This window comes from Gallus gallus, chromosome 7, assembly GCF_016699485.2.
Source record: "Gallus gallus isolate bGalGal1 chromosome 7, bGalGal1.mat.broiler.GRCg7b, whole genome shotgun sequence".
Taxonomy (NCBI): Eukaryota; Metazoa; Chordata; class Aves; order Galliformes; family Phasianidae; genus Gallus; species Gallus gallus.
In genome coordinates this window covers 19,711,280-19,732,167 of record NC_052538.1, presented here as the reverse complement: position 1 = coordinate 19,732,167, position 20,888 = coordinate 19,711,280, and the positions used below count along the sequence as shown (strand labels likewise).

The 20,888-nt window shown below is 35.7% G+C and overlaps 1 protein-coding gene across 11 annotated transcripts in view; it reads right to left on the bottom strand.

The window, feature by feature from the left end:
• The window catches only part of COBLL1 (cordon-bleu WH2 repeat protein like 1), a 75,777-nt gene that overhangs the window by 11,163 nt on the left and 43,726 nt on the right, over positions 1–20,888 (bottom strand). For all 11 annotated transcript variants that reach the window (XM_040703572.2, XM_046943813.1, XM_422028.7 and 8 more), the window contains exons 3-10: positions 17,244–17,445; positions 16,003–16,231; positions 14,610–14,648; positions 13,644–13,741; positions 13,286–13,519; positions 7,207–7,348; positions 6,526–6,594; positions 824–1,082 (exon numbers count right to left, since the gene is read on the bottom strand). In XM_040703572.2, the coding sequence (XP_040559506.1) occupies positions 824–1,082; positions 6,526–6,594; positions 7,207–7,348; positions 13,286–13,519; positions 13,644–13,741; positions 14,610–14,648; positions 16,003–16,231; positions 17,244–17,445 (1,272 nt within the window). The remainder of the gene's footprint in view (positions 1–823; positions 1,083–6,525; positions 6,595–7,206; positions 7,349–13,285; positions 13,520–13,643; positions 13,742–14,609; positions 14,649–16,002; positions 16,232–17,243; positions 17,446–20,888) is intronic.

The window sequence follows — 20,888 nt, the reverse complement described above, 5'->3', positions numbered from 1 at the left end:
ACCTTCAAAGTTTTTAGCTACTGTAGCATTCACACATTTTGGTTTCAGTATAATAACTGAAATAATTCTTGCAATTTAAATTGGGAACAGTAGCCAGTTCAGCTGCCCTAGGGAACACATAAATAGTGAATTACATTAACACAATGGGACTTCCCAGGACAATCAACATTGATTTGAACCGGGCAATAACTCATGTTAGGAACCTGCAAAGTAGAAAGTGGTTTAATAAAAATGCTGCAGGGCAAGGTTACAGCATCACCAAAAGAGAAAAAGAGTGGTTAAGGAAAATAATGTGTCAATTCTTATTTTTCCTGAGAGCAGATGAATCAAGACAGGTCAAGACAAGTGGCCAACATATGAAGAAAAAACAAAACAAAAACATAGATTAAAATAACAAACGAGCAATAGATCAGTGTAGTAAATACACCTGTTTTCCTCCAACTATATGAATGAACTTTTAAATGATAATTAATCCATTTTGTTCCACTCCACCCCATTCCCTTTCCCTCCGCAGCAAAGTGTTCTAGTAATAATGCTGGATGTTTTAGAAACTGGTTCAGCTCTTCTGGAATCCGGGTGTTTTAGTAGTAAGGAAAGGATGGTCTAACCAGAATAGCCAGCAGAACATTTTGTCATTTATGTTGAAAGGCTTCATGAATTACTGCATCCAGATATGTGCTACAACGAAAGCTAAGCATATTGAGCTCATTCCTTTCTCACAATTCTCTATTCTATGCTCCACAATGAAACAGTACCCTGCATTTTATTTGCCTCCCCCATTCCTTCTCCAGTGCTCCCTTTCTTTGTCACAAAGCGTACTTACTTGCCATCTGTGCTCATATTTTCTTGTTTTTCTTCCTTGAAGCTTTGTGAGTTGTCTACAGAAACAGTGCCAGGAACAGGAACTGATGAAGCACAATCATTTCTTTCAGTTTCCAGAGGTACCTCCATAGAGCTGAAGGCTGCAGTAGCCTCTCCTGTCCTGAGAGAGGTACCTGTACTTCCACTTTCCTCTCCCTCTTGCACACTCATCTCTTCCTTTTCATCAATTTCTTCCAGACTGTATTCTGATGTCCTTGCACCTAAGCTCACAAAGAGAAGGAAAAAAAAAAAAAGGAAACACACCTTCAGCACCTTCAGCGTATAGATAAAAAGGGACTGTGAAGCCAGCCTAAGCAGTCTGATGAAGGAAAACTGAGAGTTCTCTCCGTAATATAGGGAAGATGGGGAAAAAAAAAAAAAGGAAAATAAAAAGAATCAGTTTCAATTTCATAGTATTTTCTAGCTCGAATCTCTCTTTTTACATGAAGATATGCTTATTATCATGCCACTGTCCGTGTGTTTCTGCATCTGTAACTACTGCATAATGTTTTCCTTCGTTTAATTCAAGAATTGAATTACTATGGATAAAAATATATGTAAGAAATATCATGAAGGCAGACAGCTTATTTCACACAGATTTCTAACAACTTTCATTAGCTCTCCAATAAGGCTTAAAATAAATGGTTCCTTTATATCAGAGTAAGTACATAAGAGAACTAAAAATCAAACCAAATCTGAACTTAGTCCATGTTTTGAACAAGCTTGTTCACCACTATCAAAATTTTCCCATAATCAACCCAAGAATATCAAAACATATTTAGATGAGTTTTGTGCACAGCCCTGTGCAAAAATGAATAAATAAATAATACATGGAAAAGCATGTGGAATTTGTGGAAAAGCATAACGGAATTTTCAGTTAGACCATAATTAAAAAGGTTTAGTTACTGGCTTAGGACACAGAAGACAGTGCAACTGATGTTAGACTAATAAATCTAGTATTTTTGATTTCCAGAGTGACTGTCTCTGGCTTCACTTTCCTGCCAGGAATCTTCCTACACCAAGATGCTGATTCACATTTGTCAAGTATTAGTGGGTAGACCATACAATTAACCTCTCAGCTTTGCAACTTGCATTCTGCAAAACAAACAACATAACAATAATTTCATCTGTATATGGCAATATGGTGAAATGGATAGCTACAGGAAATAACAGAGGCACATATGAGCAGTGCATTCTGATCTCAACAGAGTATTCCTGTTAGCTTTGCATACATCAATACCTATTAGGCACAGGCCTTGCAGTGGGCTGAATCAGCAAGTTTCAAAGCGCAATCCAACTCTACAAAAAGGCTAAGATTGAAAACAAAATACTAGCTTGAAGCAAGCAATCCTAGAAATGGGCAGAACCCAGAGCATATTTCTTTAACAAAAAACACGTTAGACTGATTTTACTGTACAAAACATTATCCTGCAGCAGACCCAGTACTTCTAAAGAGGTATCACTAAAGAAAGAAAATAAAAACAGGGAACTGTATGTGATTTGGAGGTCTTCACTGAGAACAAAAACATTTCTTTTTCCAGCACAGTCATTAGCTTAGAGTTCAGTAATGGTGTTACTGAACTCATTCACAGTTGCAGAGCAACTACTGAAGTCAAAAATTTTACTATTTAATTCTAGTTAGTTTTTCACAGTGCTCTCTTGTAATAATGCTTTGCAGCTGCAGACTAAGCACTCTCATCAATAAGCCATGGAGCTGAGCATAGAGGTAATATAGATCTCCAAGGAAAGAGGAGCAAGATTGGAAAATGGTGCAAGTGAACCTCCTTCCACACTGCTTACGCACACGTGTTGATAGCAAAGGGATTCCTTCAGAGTTCACAACCAGTAAGGCCCTTTTCTCTTCCTCCCTCCCTCACCCACAACTATTTGATCTCTAAATTGGGGTAAAATCATACAAGCAGCCAAATGTCCTGGGAGATTTCAGTGACAGCAGAATGCTGGCAAATATCAAATCTGCTGAGACTAACTCACAAGCTCTCAAGACCACATCTTCCTCACAGGTGACAACTACTATGCTTGAAAATGAGGGAAAACTATTACAATTTGTAAGTGGCCTTGCAGCATCTGAGAGGCTCACGTTAGCTCCTAAATGCCATGGACCCTGAGCCATCAACAACCAAAATGTTGTTGGAACCATAAAACAAAGACTAAGACTGACCTCCAGTCTAATACTCTGTGGAATCTTGACTTATACAATAAAGCACAGCCAGGACTTCTAACAAGACAAACAGAATAATTCTGGAATTGCTATGGCTTTATGGCTAGTCAGTGCAGTCACCTCTGTCATTCTTGCTCAGAAGAAGTATAACAAAGGTGAAGTTAGCACACTAAGTTTCTATTCCTATACTGATGGGATGGGAACTTAGCTTGGATGGGTAGGAGATCCTATTGACTTTCACCTTACATGAAAGTCCATCCCTTGCTGTGCTAAGATCACTTCCAAATCTAAACTAAAAATGTATAATTCCAAACAACAACAAAAACAAAAAGCAAACCTACATAATTTATAATTATAAAGTGCTCTCTCTACCGCATTGTCAGCACAGTATCAGACTTGCTTAGAGTTAGTTACAACTAGCAGTTTTAAGTCTGTAGCTGTTACTAGCAGATCTGGGCCGCCAGTGCTGCAGCATTCATTCACAACATGTGACAGCCATCCTTCATTTACATCACGCATACGAACAGTTTGGATTTTATGACTTGTTTTCCAAATCCTTCATTTAGAGTTTTATATTCAACATATCACTAAGAATTACTTATGGCAACACTGGATACACATTACACCCTTATTGCCTATGTATTCTCTATGTAAATATGTACATAACATAAACTGCATTTTTGTCTTGTGCAATTTATTCTCTATGAACATTAGTCACAGAGTTTTAAATAGTTCTAAAAGAACATTGTTAATATCTACATGATGGCACTGTGAATACCTGGTGACTGCTTTACCAACTGCAAGGTGTCCTTTAAGCCTGTAAGAATACAACAGATAACAGAATGACATTTCTGTCCAGAAAGCCTGACTACATCATGTAAATCTGGCAGTGGTTTTGCTCAGCCCAATACTCCTTGAAAAGCTTTGTAAGAGAATCTGTAACCAAGAACATAATATCAAGAGATTTGTTTAATGGGAGACCATGTAAAAATCTTTAGCTTTTTTCCTTTTAAAAATTTCACCTTCTCCCTTAGGAAAAAAAAGAAAAAGTATTCATTAAGCTTTGGGAAGGGGAACAAAAAAATATAACTGAGAATAAATTGTTCTTTATAATTCCAAATGTTCAAATTAATTCTCTTTTAATGTTTATTCTGTTAGATGTCTTCGTACCACTTTTGTCAAGGTGCAGTCTGTTTTCAAATGTTGCCTATTCTGAACTATACGGCATAGTTCCAATTAATGTACACAGCGCTAGTAGCCATGCAATACTAAGACACCAAATAACCCTTACTGAATGCTCACAATAGTTCATTATAGGGCAGAAGGTAACTCTACTTTCATAACCTAAATTTACTTACTTATTTGCTACAGGAGAAATGTGTAATATAACTGCTTTGAGAATGTTAGTCACAGCTGATCAAAAACTCAATGTTTCTGGAACCCTGACACTTCAAGTAGTATTAACAAAAACAGAGGATACTACTGAGTTAATTTAATGCTAAAATTATATCCAATTTAACAATTGAAGAGATACGGACTATTCTATCTCATCTTTATTAAAAAGCACCCAAATTTGATACATGATTTTCAGACTAGGATTAACTCAAGAGTCGCAAGATTTGTTTTGCTGCAGGTGAATATTGGTTCTCACAGCACGTACTAAAAGGACCCTTTATAAAGGGGCCTCTTGACAGTTTCAGAGATGCCACCAGAGAGCAGCAGTATCCCATGAGGAAATAACAAACAAAAAGAAATGAGACTGTGCTACGTAACTCATCTCTACATTAAAAAAATGCATTGCACTAAGTCTTTAGCAAAGGACATTATTGGAATACAAGATACCACAAACAGAACTAGAGAATGAAAAATGTCAGTAACTGTGGAAGTAAATCCCAAGCCTCACACAGACTGTTCTAAACCCAATAAGGACGATTATTTTTTTCCATTTCCTTCTATATTACATAATAAATATTTAATCACAAGAAATCAAATACCTCAAACAGAGGTTACTAAGTCTATGGAAAAGTGGTCAAGCTATTGCTAAGAAGCTCAAGACTTTTTTGAGCTCAAGACTCAAAAAAAGGTTATTTGTGCAGCACTTAAGATATTACACTTGTGGGAAATGCAGAAATTCTAACAATCTACTTATCTTAAGACAGAAACAAGCTCAAGAAAACAACAAAAGAGCTTAATATTAAATGATAACCTTGCTCTTCATGTTAGATCCATCACATGTGGATAAATGTGGTTTTGAACACAAAACTAAGTACTAATAAATATTAAGAATAATACACTGAATTATAATTCGCTACCTTTCTTCTGCTACAGCTAGGTAGGCAATATTTGTGTCTTTATCATATTTTCAAATTCAGATTGCACAACAGAAGCTAATACTTTCTATTTATTAAGTATATGCTTTATTCTTCAAAGAGTTTTCTTGCTATTGTTTCTATTAAATGTCACAAGTGGACACCGAATTTACTGATGACTGATCTTTCTATTTTTTTTCCTTCACCAGAGACCTATGGAAGCAGGTGACATTTTTTATTCTTCTTGTGGTGCATTTATGGTTTTTTTCCTCCTTAACCACTCCAACCACCGTTTTGACTGACAATTCCAATAAACTAGTTGGAAAACTAATATATCAGAGCACCTATCAACTAGCACAGGAACTGAGTAAATACATGAACCTCATACACTGCTCATGGAGTTCCACGTGCTTAGTGTTCATGTATTTCATCTTTAGTGAAACATACAGAAGAGTAACTTTTACAGATTGCACTGGCACTGATTATTCTAAATGCTTTACAAAATTTTAAAAGACTTTTAAATCCTCTATCTTGTATCTGAACTCTACTTACCAACAGCAGCACTTAGTAGCACAAACAAGAAAACTAAAACCTTACAATAAAATAGTTTAGCAGCTAAAGAATTGTATTTTAAATAGCTATACTTTTATATATCACATTTTTCCGTAGCACCCAACAAATGAAATAATGTATAAAGAACTATGAATGCACACAGTTGACAGTTACATTTATAACTTATGCTTTCAAAGGCTATTCAGATGCAAACCAAAAAGCAAGCACAGATTTTCTCCTACCCCTAAGATTACGCATATTAAGGGCAGCACAATGGGATTCTGCAAACAAGACTGGATTTTAGCTTTTGAACGTTGTGTTATGGGACATACAAAAGTTCACCAAGATTCTAGCTTGTTCTTACCTTGACCTGTTGTGGATAAAGAGGGGACAATGTTTAGTTTCTTAAATGTGAAGCACAGAAATCAATACAAAATTTACTGTACATCATTATTATAGAAAATCTTGTCTTTCAATTGAAAAGTTAATTGATTTGAAGCACTGAAGTTGGTACGTACTTATCTACACATCTATATCTACAGTATAGTAATTTATTATTATGAATTATAACAGTTTACTATGACATACGTTTAGCTGATACATTTGGGAAAAAAAAAAACCAACCTGTTTCAGACTGCATTTGGGCAGCTCTTCCTTCCACTTCAGTAGGGATTGATTGTGTTGACTCTGTTACTGAAAAAGTAATATGTAACCAGTCAGGTAACAAGTACTGCCTCTCCATTTCTATATAATATGTTAAATTATGATCTTACAGACTGGTGAGTGCTTCAAGAAATGCACCTTCTCTTAAGTAACCGGTGCTTGTTATCACATTTCCCAGATATTTGTAACATCAAATCTTAGGTATTTTTGAACCTCAGAGAGTTGACTTTTTGATCAAATGAAAGAATTATAAAAGAACAGAAGTCAAGACCAAAAATTCTTCTTCTTCGTCCATTTCCTATTAATTAATTAAGCCCCTCTATTAACCCCTCCCTGATGCAGAGAATCTAATATTCTCTCCCCATATATGTAACACAAAAACAATTGCTATAGTTAACCTAACAATAACTAATTGGGGGAGTGTGCATGTTTGATACTAATCCCTATGCCCTAAAACTTTTGTTTTTCACACTACATCAGTCAATCTCATAAAGTAGCATTACCACTTCCCTACAATCCAAAGATCTGTAACGCTCATATTTTTCCTTAAATTTCTTATCTTATTGGGTAGTATTCCTTTAATGTTTAGCCAAATTGCCATACCTTCTGTTGCCTCCCAATTAAAGAGCATAAAAAGATTACCAGTCTCATTACTGCTTTCACTTCGATCTTCTGGTGTTCTAGAGGGTGGTGAGGGTGCTTTGCGCTTCATCCTCCGTAGAGAGTTCACAGAAGCTGTGTCACTGAGCGGTAGAGAACCTTTTCTTACTAATCCCAAAGGGGTCTATGAAGATAGACAGGGCAGGAAAATGATTAGTAATGAAAGCCAAAAAGATAGCTCTTGTATTATTCTCCAAAAATATTTTTAATAAATATTTGCGCAAGAGAGATTGTCCACCTCTTACCAAACATATGATGTTTCTCACCTTTTTTTCTTCAAATTAAAAATAATAAACGAAAAAATACTTTCTAGAGTAACTGAATATACAGAGAGAGGTGAAAGCAAAAGTCAGTTGCTATGTATATCACAGAAGAGAATTTATTCCCTTTATAGCCTACTAAGGCCATACTACACAACTCAAATAAATCTTCCCAAAAGTAGGTAAAGTAATTATGAAAAAACGTTTCCTTCAGCTAGACACAACAGAAATTACACAGTGTTTTCTTCTCTGTTCCTTCAACAGCATACTAAATTAGACTAGGCATGTAACTAATAGGATATTGTTGCTCTACTTAAAATACTTGAAATTTATAGAAATTTCTCTAATGCCATCTTCCAGAAGTTATACTGGAAAGTACAACTGTCTTATCATAACATCTATTCATGTTAAATTGCAATAACTCATAATAAAAATAATAATACTAACCACTGATGTTCAATTGTAATAATCCCTCCATATTATCATAGCAAAAGACAGAGTTCTTAATTTACAAATAAACAAAAGCGTTAAAAAAAAATCAACTAATATTACTTGTAGGATACCTACTGAGAAGTTCCGTTTGAAGTCCAATTGATCTTTAAATTGTTTTCTAAATACACTCCAATTCCAAAAGACAGCAGCTGTAAATCTGCCTGCCACTTTTAACTGCAGTTTGCCTCAAGCTGAAGAAACCTTCACAAAGGAGAATATCAAGTAGCAGAGATGGCATACATACGCCTACAATCTTCTGTTTCCCCAGATGATTCTTTCAAAAAGATCACTGACAACAGAATTGTTGACCACGCCAACATCCATGGAACCAAATATTAATTATTTATCAAGCTAACACTAGAAATGGAATATACATTTTACAGTAAAAAAGATATAAAAGATAAAAAAACTAGAGCACTTGGTCATACACAATAAAATTATCAAGAAAATTACAAGAGAAGAGATATTGGCACAAGTTGCCCATGAAGCAGTGTTTGGCAGTTCCTGCTAAATCTCAGCAGAACACCTGAATGAATGATGTTGGATGGCAAAAACCATCCCCTGAGCTGCCCTTGGGATACTGAATCACCTGCTGTGTTACATTCACGCTCAGCATCAGGTAATGACAGATAGATACTCTACTTATATACTCTACTGCAGTGTAAGAAGCAGCAATATCCAAAATGTTCACATGATTTCTCTGCCAATCACTGTAATGCCGAAGCATCGCATCTTTTACATCAAAGTGGGGCTCCAGGTCTTAAGAAAAAACAAAGCACAAGGTGACGTGTTCTTTTAAGAACAGCAGAGGATATGGGCACCGTACTCCACTCCTAATTAAAAAATACTTGCATGATTGAATATTTTCTAACAAGTCAGATCCTGGATTAAAACTTCACACACAAAAAAAATCACTTTACACCTTTATATTTTCTCATTCACTGTATCCAATGTTCTACAGGAGGGTAAATTAATGGTACTCAACATATGAACTTTTGCAGGATGGTGTGTCAAATTTAACATTACTTCCACAAACAAGGCTTTATTATTATTAAACTATCTCCCATCTTGCTATTGCCTTGGTTCTATTTCTCTCCTTGTGGTATCTACTCTCCAGGCTGCAGACCCTCTGTTTTGCACCACACACTGCTGCTCTGTTCAGAGGTCTGCACCCTCAGCTGCTCTGCAAAGCCTCTCTTCAGCTGACTTGGCTGGCATGGAGCTCTGTGCTCACTCGCTCAGCAAAACAGATGTCACCAGAGTTCCACCTGCACAAGAAAGGGTGTATGTGTAAGGGGGGAACAATGTTCTCAGTATAAGAGCACAAATGCTCCTAGAAGATTTTTATAAGCCTCTCTACTGCCCTTTGCATTCAAAGCAATAAACGGTTTGCAAAGAGATTTCGATAAAGTACTAAATGTTCCAGTTACGGTTCAAGTGTTGAACAGATTTTCTAAGGAGTTATTCAACATATGAATATTAAGAGCTTTCAAATCCTAACAAAGACTGTAACGTGAAAATAGTACTTTAAACAGATGGAAAAAAAATAATGGTATTGAGATATATTTGACAAAGTTTAAGGATGTACATCTGGGTGTTCATTTGTCATACCAACTGCCAATGATAACCAGTGCTTCATCAGCTGCACTTAGTTAGAATCCCTGAAGTAATTAAAGGAGAAACAGGAGCAAACACTTTTGTCTTAATTTCCACAACAAGAACATTTCCACTTTTCACACTGTATGTCTTCCTCATCCTGGAGGAAACAAGCATGGATATGAAACGTTAGCCTCAAATGTGTGCAGACGCATTTGGCACCAAACCCCACACTAGCCTAAGCCGACACTTACGGAGACCATTGCTTCCCATGGTCCAGCCTCTCTAGGCTATGGCAGATGTGGCACCTGACCCTTCCTAACATTTTAAAAAAGCAAAAGGCAAGTAAACCCAGCTAGTTTGCAGCTGGAATTGAAGAAAGACGTTAAGTACTGGGGAAAGAATAGAGTGGAGCATATTCAGTGTGTTCAGAAGCATACCATACAAAAATGGTCACCATATATGTATTTTCATAACACCAGCATCCCTTTTGTTCCAAGGGTAAGTAGGTTGAGAAGAGGCCATACAGGGGAATGGGATAACAAAGCACGTTGCTAACCATACTACTAGAGTTCCTTTCTTCCTTTTGTACAAGCACACAGACAACTGTAGCAGGAAAATAAAAAACAAAACAAAAAATCAAAAACAGAGAAATAAAAATATTGCATTTGTTCTTATAATGTTTAATGCACTCAACTTCCATTTCATGATTAAGCTCTCTTCAACTTAGATTAAGTACTATGGATAAAACAATATACCTCTGCCCTATTGGAAAGAAAGAACGTAAGAATATATTAGGAAAAACTCAGTTGACAGTGTTCTGTACAAAAACCCAACCTTACTCATCTCTTACATGATTTGTCTAAATCGCGCACATTTTCTCTAGCTCTAAAACTTGCTAGTATAAGAGGTAGATAAAAAAAGAAAAAAAAAAGAGGGAGAAAGTCAGGTACATATACAGGAGACATAAATGAATGCAGTATCCACATCAATTCCAAATCATTTCAGAATGGTATCAGATGGTCTTCAGGCAAATTTAAACAAAAGACCACATGCAGCTCTGAGCACTGCCATCCCACAGTAAGTACAGGCTCTATTGTTGACCTCCTAAAACTCACCATGGTGCTTGCTCTGTCCTTGCTTTACTGAGCTTCTGATCTAACTTCTGAAGTATGGAACTCATCCCCCTCAGTAATCGTCCAAGTTGTTCCATGACAGTGACTAATAAACCTCTTCAGGAACACTTTATGCTTTAGTTGCTTCCTAACCCCTTTATTTTCCTCCACCATCTCCTCCTTTCTTTTCTTTTCTAACAGGGAGACTGGGGATTTCAATTTCTTTGGGAGTTACAGTTGAGTAAATAAAAGCAAGCTGTATTTCTACAGTTGTGATGTTCTATCCATCATTTTAAACTGGACATGTTTTGACTAAAAATATTCATCCCTATCCAAGCACAGCTTACATATGCTTCTTTACAGTAACCAAAAACTGTATAAGGTGACACTCCTGAAAAAGAAATATATCACTATTTACTTTTTATAAATAAAGCATTCGGAAGAAAAATAGCAATTTAAATGCTTTTCTTTAAAAAGAAAATGGCTATTACTACAACACTGCATTCACTTTTATGAAAACAGAAGATACACAGACTGCATTATATGTTTAAATTAGCTAGCTCTAAACATACTTCTGGCAAGAGCCATCTTGCCCAAAATTAGAACCAATATGTAATGGAGAGGTTTCCAATTTGATTTAACATTGGAGTTACTGGACAAAAATACAGTATTTAAGCTGTACTGGTCATCTTCTGTGTCTTACAAAGAACGAACAACTCACGCTACACTAACTTGTAAAAGCTATAGCCTTACAACCATCATACTAATTTATCAACTAAAAGTAAGAAAACATCTTCAAAAAGTAGTTTCATAATCATTCTGAAACTAAGGTGGAAAAAAAATTCATACCAGAGTGTAACTGTTCACATTAAGAGAAAGTTTCTTTTTTGAGAGAAGAGAAGCAAAGAAGCTGAAGGAAGTAAACATTAAAACCCTTTTTTTTTTTTATCATGAGATATTGGACTTCAATACACCGTGAATATGCAGAAAGACAACAGTGAGAACACTGTTCCCTCATTTGTTGCCACAAAATGTTACAGAATACTGACAGAAAGATTCAGTCTCTGCCACTATACCCCCAACATCCACCTCTGAGGTTGTTGGTCAATGTAATAAGATAGGAAGCACTACTTTAGGAGTAGCCATTATAGATAATAAAAAGAAAATATATTTTACATGAATTAATAAAATTCAAAGTACACAGCAAATCTTCACACACACATAGGTCCCAAGCTTCGCAGAACCCAATAAAACAGTGCAACAATCAAATCAGAATTAAAGAGGAGTCATTTCTAAGGAATTTTCTTCATGTGTTACTCAACTTCTGTCAAATCACTTTAGATTAATAAAAAATGTCAGTATGAAATAATAAATGTAAGTTATTTCATTGAGTGACAGATCCAAACCCAGCAATTATACATTACTGTTAGATATAAGAGGATATTAATCATTAAAAGCATGTTGACACTAATAAATTATTTTCCAAAAAACTGAATTCAGTTAGAAGACAAACATGATGAGGTGAGAAAGAAAAAACGAAAAGAAAGCTTTTTTCCCCCCCAAAGTTCCTTTTATTAGAATACAAAAAGAAACAGTTGTCTTTTAATGGTAAAACTTTTCAGCAAGACCGAATACACAAAGCCAGAACTTATGTTAAACAGTGCTCTCTTGTGGTCCTGCATATTAGTGAATGATCAAATCAACATATAAACAAAGTCACAGCTTGCAATTTCTTTTTGTTTTTTCTCCAAGTCTAACAAACAATAAATCCCTCAGACTTGCATTTCATTTGGCTCTACAATTTATCTTTCTAGCATGCAGATGACCTCATTTATTGAGACCATCTTTAGATTCTGATTTTCAAGAAAAAAAATGAGAAAAAAGGTGATTCTCAATTTAAAATGATAACTTTAGTCTTGAGCTTTAATTGGAATTCTTAACTGGCAATAGAGGTAATATCTTGATATCGCATAATGTCGTCTCATTTTTTCCCCAAATTCTATTGGCTGAATTTCTGCAGTGCAATGAGTATATGGGTAACTTAACACATCTCCAGTACCAGCATCAATTAAATATATTCCCATTCCACTAAAATAAAACTGTAACTTGCTGGAAGCACAAGATTCTTAGACTCCTTCCCAAGATTTTCACCTTTTTTGAGTAGCATAATCAACAAACTACTCTTTATCATATATAACTGAAACATTAAAAATGACAGGAAAAAAGATCCATTACAGAACATGCTAAAATGAGACTACGTAAAAAAAAGAATTAAATATCTGTGTAAACTTCATGTAAAAAAAAAAAAGATTAATTATTCATCCAGAAGAATAAGAAGGTCCTCACAACTTTACAGCTTACATAAAAAGTTAGTTTTGCTTTTTCAAAAAAGATCAGCTACTTTGCATACATGACACGAAGACTAGAAGAAACGCATCTTCCAATTTCTGTAGTTATTTTCAAACTAAAATTTTCAAAAGCAAGTACTACAGCTTTATTTCCCATTAATTTCAAGCACCAGCAGATATATAACAAGACTATTGATGTTATCAGCTCTAAACTTATTGATTTAGGAGAAGTGAAACAAATGCAACTAACCTGTTCATTCCTATCAAGGCTGTTAGATTTCACAGTATCAGATTCTGTCTTGACTTCTGCAAGTTCCTGGGGGGCACTCTGAGAATTTGGCATAGGTGGTAGAGGAGCTCTCCGTTTTTTCGGCATTTCAGATGGCAGAGTATTGGAATCATACTGCTTGCTACCCGTGCCAGATCTTGTGGTAAACATTGGCCTTGGCTTGCTCATTAATGGAGTTGCTGGGGCACTGGCAGTCTTGGGATTTGGGTGAAAGAAAAAAATATATGTTACTTAAACTTTCTGAAAAACATTCAACAGTATTGATGGATCACTATGAATGTGTTTATAAAAGTTCTGCTTATACGAAGTTATATCTTACTTGCTCTCTCTTTTTCTTGCTTCGTTGAAAAAAGCTGAAAAACCCTTTGTTTTCTTTCTCTTTTAGAACATCTGAGTTTTCAGACACACGACAGGAATCTAAAAGGGGAGACAAGAGTTCTAGATGTTATTTATTGCAGAGATTACTTCTCCCGCATTCTTACTTTTTCTCTGTCTGTCACAGGCCTTCTGGAGTAATACACAAAGCTCACCACAAATCACTTATATTAATAGGTTTTCTAAAAGCTGTAAAATGAACAGGTTTCCTACCATCAGTGTTCTTCCCCTCTTTCTCAGAGCTCAGAATAGATGAGTTTCAGCTGCTATTAATACCTCAGCACTTACCCCAGCCCATCCCACTTGTCAAATGCTACAGTTCATATGAAAAGGCTATGGGAGGGAAAAGAGCATCAGCTTCCCCAGTTCACAATTCCTAACAGCTTAAATACATAGCGCAGTGTGAAGCAGGGTGGGTCGGGCACAGGTCTCCACGTGGTATTCACCACTGAAAGACCAGATAGGCACTGCACATGTAACTGGCATGGCAGTCATGGTAAAGATAAACAAATCTTGCAGAATTATCCTGCTTTACATGCCCTTATTCACACCGATATTTTGTAAATATAGAGGTTGTCTCTCTATAATTTTTACTAGATTTTATTTTCATAAGGAAGTCCCATTGAATGCCAATGCAGTAACCAACAGAAGGCAGCAGCAATACCACCACCACAGGGCTAGGATGAATATAAGCATGAGTACAAATTTTCAAGCAATCTAAGTAAAATCATACAAAAATACTTTATACACAGTCGGATAAATACACCTGTACTTTTTTTTTTTTTTAATATGCATTTATGATAGGTCAGAAATAATTGCTGAAGTCACAGTTAAGCAGATATTATTACAGGAGAGAATGATAACATCATGCAAGTTCTACAGTTTTGCAGCCTATTTCAGTAAGGCCTACCTTTCAAAGATGGCAAGTTTAAGTCAACCGGTGACGTGGCTATAATACAGACAAAAAAGACAGAAAACGTCAAGTTGAATGAAGGATGAAGTTTTAAGTTACAAACACAGAAAACCAAGCTGAATTTCAATGTTAGGAAAGATAAGGGAAGAAAATAATGCATATATTTATCACCCAATGCAATATAAAAGAGTGAGTCTGAAGCCACACAATGCAGACTCTGCAATGCAAATTGCATGGAGAGCAATGAATATAATGAAAACTTAGTCTGAGTAAAACATGATTTGAATCGATATATTATAAAAGTACACCTCACCATTTACTTTCATGAAGAAAGCAGAAAATACAGAGCTTTTAAGTTGTACGCAAAATGGAAATGCTAAACTACTTGGTATGGAATGAGTTGTAGTATATCTGAACTTCCTAGTGGGGCACTGCCTTGTGGGAAGTGTGTATTCCCTTGCATCCTCTCAGGATTTTTGGCTGTTACTTCATTCAAACGAATGCAGTATGCAGTTCATGCTGCATCAAAGGCAGCTCTGCCAGTCTGTAGAAGAAAGTGGTAGTCAGATGACAGAAAAGATAATTCACTATGGGTGTTGTTTGAACTATGTGCACATTTAGGCAACAGGTTTTTTGTTGTTGTTGTTGTTGTTGTTTTCCTGTGACAAAAAAAAATATTTTGTTATGGTTTTCTCCATGGAAAGGGAGCGTAATTTCCAAATCTGACATTCTCCTGCAGTTCAAGATAACTGGCCTTTGGGAAGTAATTTTTCATCGTGGCACAATAAAGACAGTCTTACAGCTGTACTGACAACCAGAAATAGAATGTGGACACAAATATCAGCAAATTAGTTAATACAGTCCCTGTTGGACCATGATTAAAAACACAATTATTGTTCCTTCATTATCTTTATGTGAAATTACCAAACAATACTCAAATTGCACTGAAAAGCATTATCACAGTATTCTAATATTTCAAAATTATAGAACAAAGCTACGTTTCTATGATATTTCTGTTCTCAGCTCATCACAATCCTACACCTTCTCTATAAGCTAAGGGAAATACAGCATTATTGGTATTTTCTCAGAAAAGGCAGGGGAGAGAAAGGGATTTCTTTTTTAGAGGATGCTTTGTACTTGACCACCCATCCTATTTCCTTGGGATAAGTAAAGGTACGCTTGTCCCACAGTTTCAATTTTGTGGGAGATCAATTAAGCATATACTAAATTGTGTGAAATTAATTTCTTCATGAGTTGCTTTTTTTTTTTTTTTTAACAAAACAAACAAAACCAAACCCACTTGCACCAAAGCAAGAAGTATATATTATGGAAATATTATGTAATTATCTTTTCAATAACAAGTTATCAAAGATATCTTAAGTTTTCTTACCTCGACTGATATCCATGGCATATAATTCTCTTAGTCCAAGATCATTAAGAGATTTTGTCACATCAAGGGCTTCTTGAGACTGGTAATTCTTCAGTAACACAGTGTGTGAAGGATCAAATTCACATTTACTACAGATAATTGGTATGAGTTCCTGAAGCGGTGAATATGGACTAACTCTTACTACTGTCTTCTGTGTCTTCTTGTAGTTTATCACTACCCTTACTGTTTGCTAAAGAGAAGAGGGTTCCAATAAATATTCTGCACAAATTCTGAAACAACCAGCATTTTCATAACAGTCTTACAGTAATCACCGAAATTCCCATTAGTGCCAGATTCAATGTTATATATTCAATAACAGTACAAGAGAAACTAAGAAATCATTTCTAATTCCTTTTCACCCCAGGAAACGACACTTGAAATAGCCTGCTCCTTTAGCATCTGTCATTTGTCTGTCCAGCAGGGAACACACCTGGACTAGGATGCCATACCAGGTCACACTAGGTAGCTAGAGAAGACAGCAAATGAGCAATGAGTACGTGCACGGCATCTGTGCACAGGACCAAGTTAAAAGCGCAGCTGAAAAGCACCCCTGACCTTGTGTAAGGGCTTTAGATAGATTAAAACAAAAATAGAAAACCCGCAAAAAAAAAGGAATAACAAAAAACAATCACAGTATTTTTCTATAGTGACAGAGAAGGACAGACAGATTTAGGCAACTCCCAGAAACTGCTCTAGCACTTCTAAAAGCCCCTGATTTCTTGAAGGTATATTAAAAAGAAAAATAGCAGTGTAATTAGAAAAAACTGTAGCATGTAACAAAGGAAAACAAAGGTGCATTTAGAAGGGTGCATAGGTGCTGTATTTTTTTATATCCATATATCTCGCACACAGCATGACAGATGTTACAAGTTGTTGATTTTCAATTTGCAGAAGGCTGTCTTCAGCCACACTCCATCTTCTAAAATGTTCAGATAGACACTAAGCCATAGGATCTCAAATAATATTGTAATGGTTCTTTCTTTTGGCAGCAAAGATGCTTGACACAACAAATTACGAAATATTTTTTACTTTAAGAGGTCAACAATAGCACACTGACAAGCTTTTCACAGGGGTGTATAGTGAGAGGGTGAGAAATAACAGGAAAAGCTGAAACAAGAGGCTGAGCTATCAGCTTAAGTTGGTTGAATACAATACACAATAGTAACTCTAGTTTCTCAGTACGCTATAATTTTAGTCCTCACCTCTGGAATCACTGGAACAGGTTTCTTCTTATCCATTTGTTTTGGTTTTACAATCACCTTTTCCACTTCAAGCATTCCCACTGGTGTATTAGGTTTGAATTTAATCTGGCAGTTTTCTGCTGATATCAACTCTATAGTGTAGCTTGAGGGGTTTAAATGATACTGTGCACAGAGAAAGATCAGCAAGTCCATCATGGGCTTCCTGTAAAATACAAATCAAACAGTCACAATAGATGATAATTAAGCAGTCTATTAAACAAAGTATGATGCCAAGCATTTACCCTTCCATGACTAAATAATTACTGTCAGGCACTGATTTTAAATATCTTCAATTACGACAACAAAATTAAAAACAAAAATGAACTTTTTAAAAAAATCACCAAAATGAAACAGGTTATACAGAAGAATAGCAAGAGCTAGAGCGTTTTTGCTTATGTAAAGTGATGCTTTCCTGAGACCAGCATGGAGATGTGGATTAGCCACCAAATTTGACCCTTAGTGGGAACTGCAGTAGCTGTGATGAATGCCCTTCTATCCAGTCAAGTTTTCTTCCAAAGCTTAAAATTTTGATATCTACTTTGAGGTTACAAGAGACACAAATTTACAGAAATTCTCAGCATGAGGCATGTGGAAGAAGCAGGTGAAATGAAGTTTGAGGAAGTCACCTTCTAAGGATTTAAGGTTTGCAAAACAAGAGCCATGCATTTAATACAAATGAAGGGGAAGAAGCTAAATCACAGTACAGTAATTGAATCCCATTTCTTGATAAAAATCTGTGAGATGCAACAGATGTCCTTTTCACAATGAACCAAGTCCAAGCACATTTTACATACATGATCGCTATCAGTATGCCCTTTGCTCTTAGTGAGCAGTGGAAAAAAAAAGAAACACACAACAGCAAATGAAGATAGGCTGAAAATTCCCAGTTGCTACTGGAATGAATTTACTAAAGTTGTATTTTAAACAAAAGTATCATAGAAATACTAAATGCACTGAAGATAAGGAGAATGTGCTAACTTTGCACACTACAGCAACTAAAAACAGTTATAGAATTATTAGGTCACTGGAGCATGACAGTCCTAATTTTTGGAATTGGATAATCATTTGTAAGGAGAATTTCACGTAGACATCCTCCACATCTCCCAATTACAGTTACAAACATAGATATATATCACCTACTTTGTCTCACAAGGATATTATGAAAATAATATAGAAGTTTGAAGCTATCAAATGATACGTTGAAAAGAATACTGAAGTGTCTAAGTGAAAATTAATGCAATACTCAGTTAGTATGGCTTTATCAAAACTCTTAAATTCTAGATGTAATCTTGTAACAGATGGAAGTCTTCTGGTAGCATAACAGAATGTGGAAATAGATATCTTCAAAGAGTCATCAAGCTAAGCAGAATCCTAGATGACATAAAGATTATGAATATATTTATACAGTAAGTATGAATTTTAACAGACTTTTTATACAATCCAGTTCTGAAAAAAAAGAATTAAGAATGGCTGAAGCTTAGAAATTACTGCAATATTATTTTTTCCCCTATAATAAACCCTAGAATTTAATTCCTATTTTCACCTCTTCTTAAAGAACAGCCTGTGCATCCCTTAAGCAGCCTGTCTTCTAAATTCTAGTGGCTCAGCTGGGCTCCCTGGTGCACACACAGCTCCTTCCAGTTACTACTTCTTCATGAAAAAGCTTCTGCCTGGTTAAGTGGTGGAAGAGATTCCTCAGCTCGGAGGAAAAGGCAGATGGAATAACAAAGCCAAAATCCATGGAGAAATAATGCTCTATAAGGTGTCAGAAAACAGCTATCAAATAAGTCTGAAAAGATATAAAAGAATGTAATAAACTCCCATGCCCTCATCTAGATGATGTATATCAGCCTGAAAGTACAATGAGAAATGCACTGACTAAATGAAAAACAAACAACAAAAAAACTATTTTTTCATTTATACAAAGAGAGAATTTATTTCAGTTCTTCACTCATATATATCACAGCCTGCTCCAATTAGAAGGAAGAAGGACTACTCTATTTCTCTTACTTCTAACCCTTAACAAAACAACTGCATCCATCTCACTCCCTTTCATTAGAGAAGATAAGGAACTAGGAATACACATTTCACTGAGGTGGGCTTGTGTGGGAGGAGGCAGCCAGAGAAGACACATCACCACTTGAAGTACAGTCTGCCTTCTGATTACCAGGCTATTCAAGAAGCTACTCATTACCTTTCCTTCTGGCTACTTTTTACATGTTAACTATCTTTAAAAGGTGCCCTTCCTATGGTCTTCAGCTGCAGGAGCAATGTAAGAATGCTTAGATGAGCAGGGTAGGAATTCACAGGCAAAGGTCACGGAGAGCCTTTCAGTGGAAATGCACCATGGTGAAAAGGGCAAGCCCTCACCTTCACCAGTCACAAATAGTGGCAGACAAGTAAGCGAGAAACACAGCTGCCCACAAACAACAGACAAGTACATATAAATTAGTACATAAAGGCAATGTTTCACTGTAAATTTGCTTTCCATTGGTACTTCCAAAAACAACTTGCACGACTAAAGAATGTCAGACTTTAAGTCCCCCCACTCTGTTGGAGGCCAAGATGCCACCCACAACTGCTTTAGATTTCCTTCTAATGATACAAAAAGCAAATCTCTTTTTTGTAATGAGATTCTCCAGAACTCATAAAACTACTTTTTGCTAAACCCTTCCAAGAACGAAGGTACAGAAATACATATAATGCAGTAAATTTAACAGCTTTCAGAAGGAGTAAAACTAAGAGGTGCCCAGCAGCTATTTTGGAGTATAGTATCTGTTGGTGTTTATTTCAGTAATTTTTATTTTCAATTATTTAAACTCATTACATTGCTTAGTTTTCTGGAAATCTCTCACCATGAGTATTCCTGCACTCCTCCATTCCTTATCTATTTTCAGTTGTTTCATTTATGATGAACTTCCATCTAGAATATATCAAACTATGTTATGTTTATAGCAAGTTGAGTCCAAAACCAACTATTAAAGATGTCACTTTAAATACTGTATCAAGTGTTACAAGAAAATATGCATCAAGTTTCTACATTCTGCTTGCTATTTTTTTTTTTTTAAGTATATATTCCTACCTCATCAAGTTTTAGAGGTAATGTCTTCCCATCATGAGTATAATGAAAAATACCACCAAATATACAAAACCCCGTTAATATCCACCAAAAATATTACTAGGTGGGGCTGAAAGATGAACAAAAATAAAAATACATACATAAAATAAACCTACACGCAGACAATTTTGCTTCCTATAAATCTGATTACTTAAGTCTGTAGCTCCCTGGCTAAAGTGCTCATTAATGCTATTCTCTAAAAAGAAAAAGGCATTTGTTTTGACAGAGAACAACAAAAAACACCAAACCCTCCAGAACGTGTTACTAACAAATATAAGCACAATAGATTTTGGAAAGTAGGGCAACACCACAAAGCTTGCTATTCACCATACAGAGTAAATCAACAGTTCTCTAAGCAAACCCTAATGACTGAAAATACTCAAGAACGGATCAAACAGAAAGTCAAAGGGCTGTAAAGAAACAAATTTAGCCAAACTAAGGTCTGAAATGTGTCTGAAATTAAAGCCATAAACATGCAACCCAGAAAA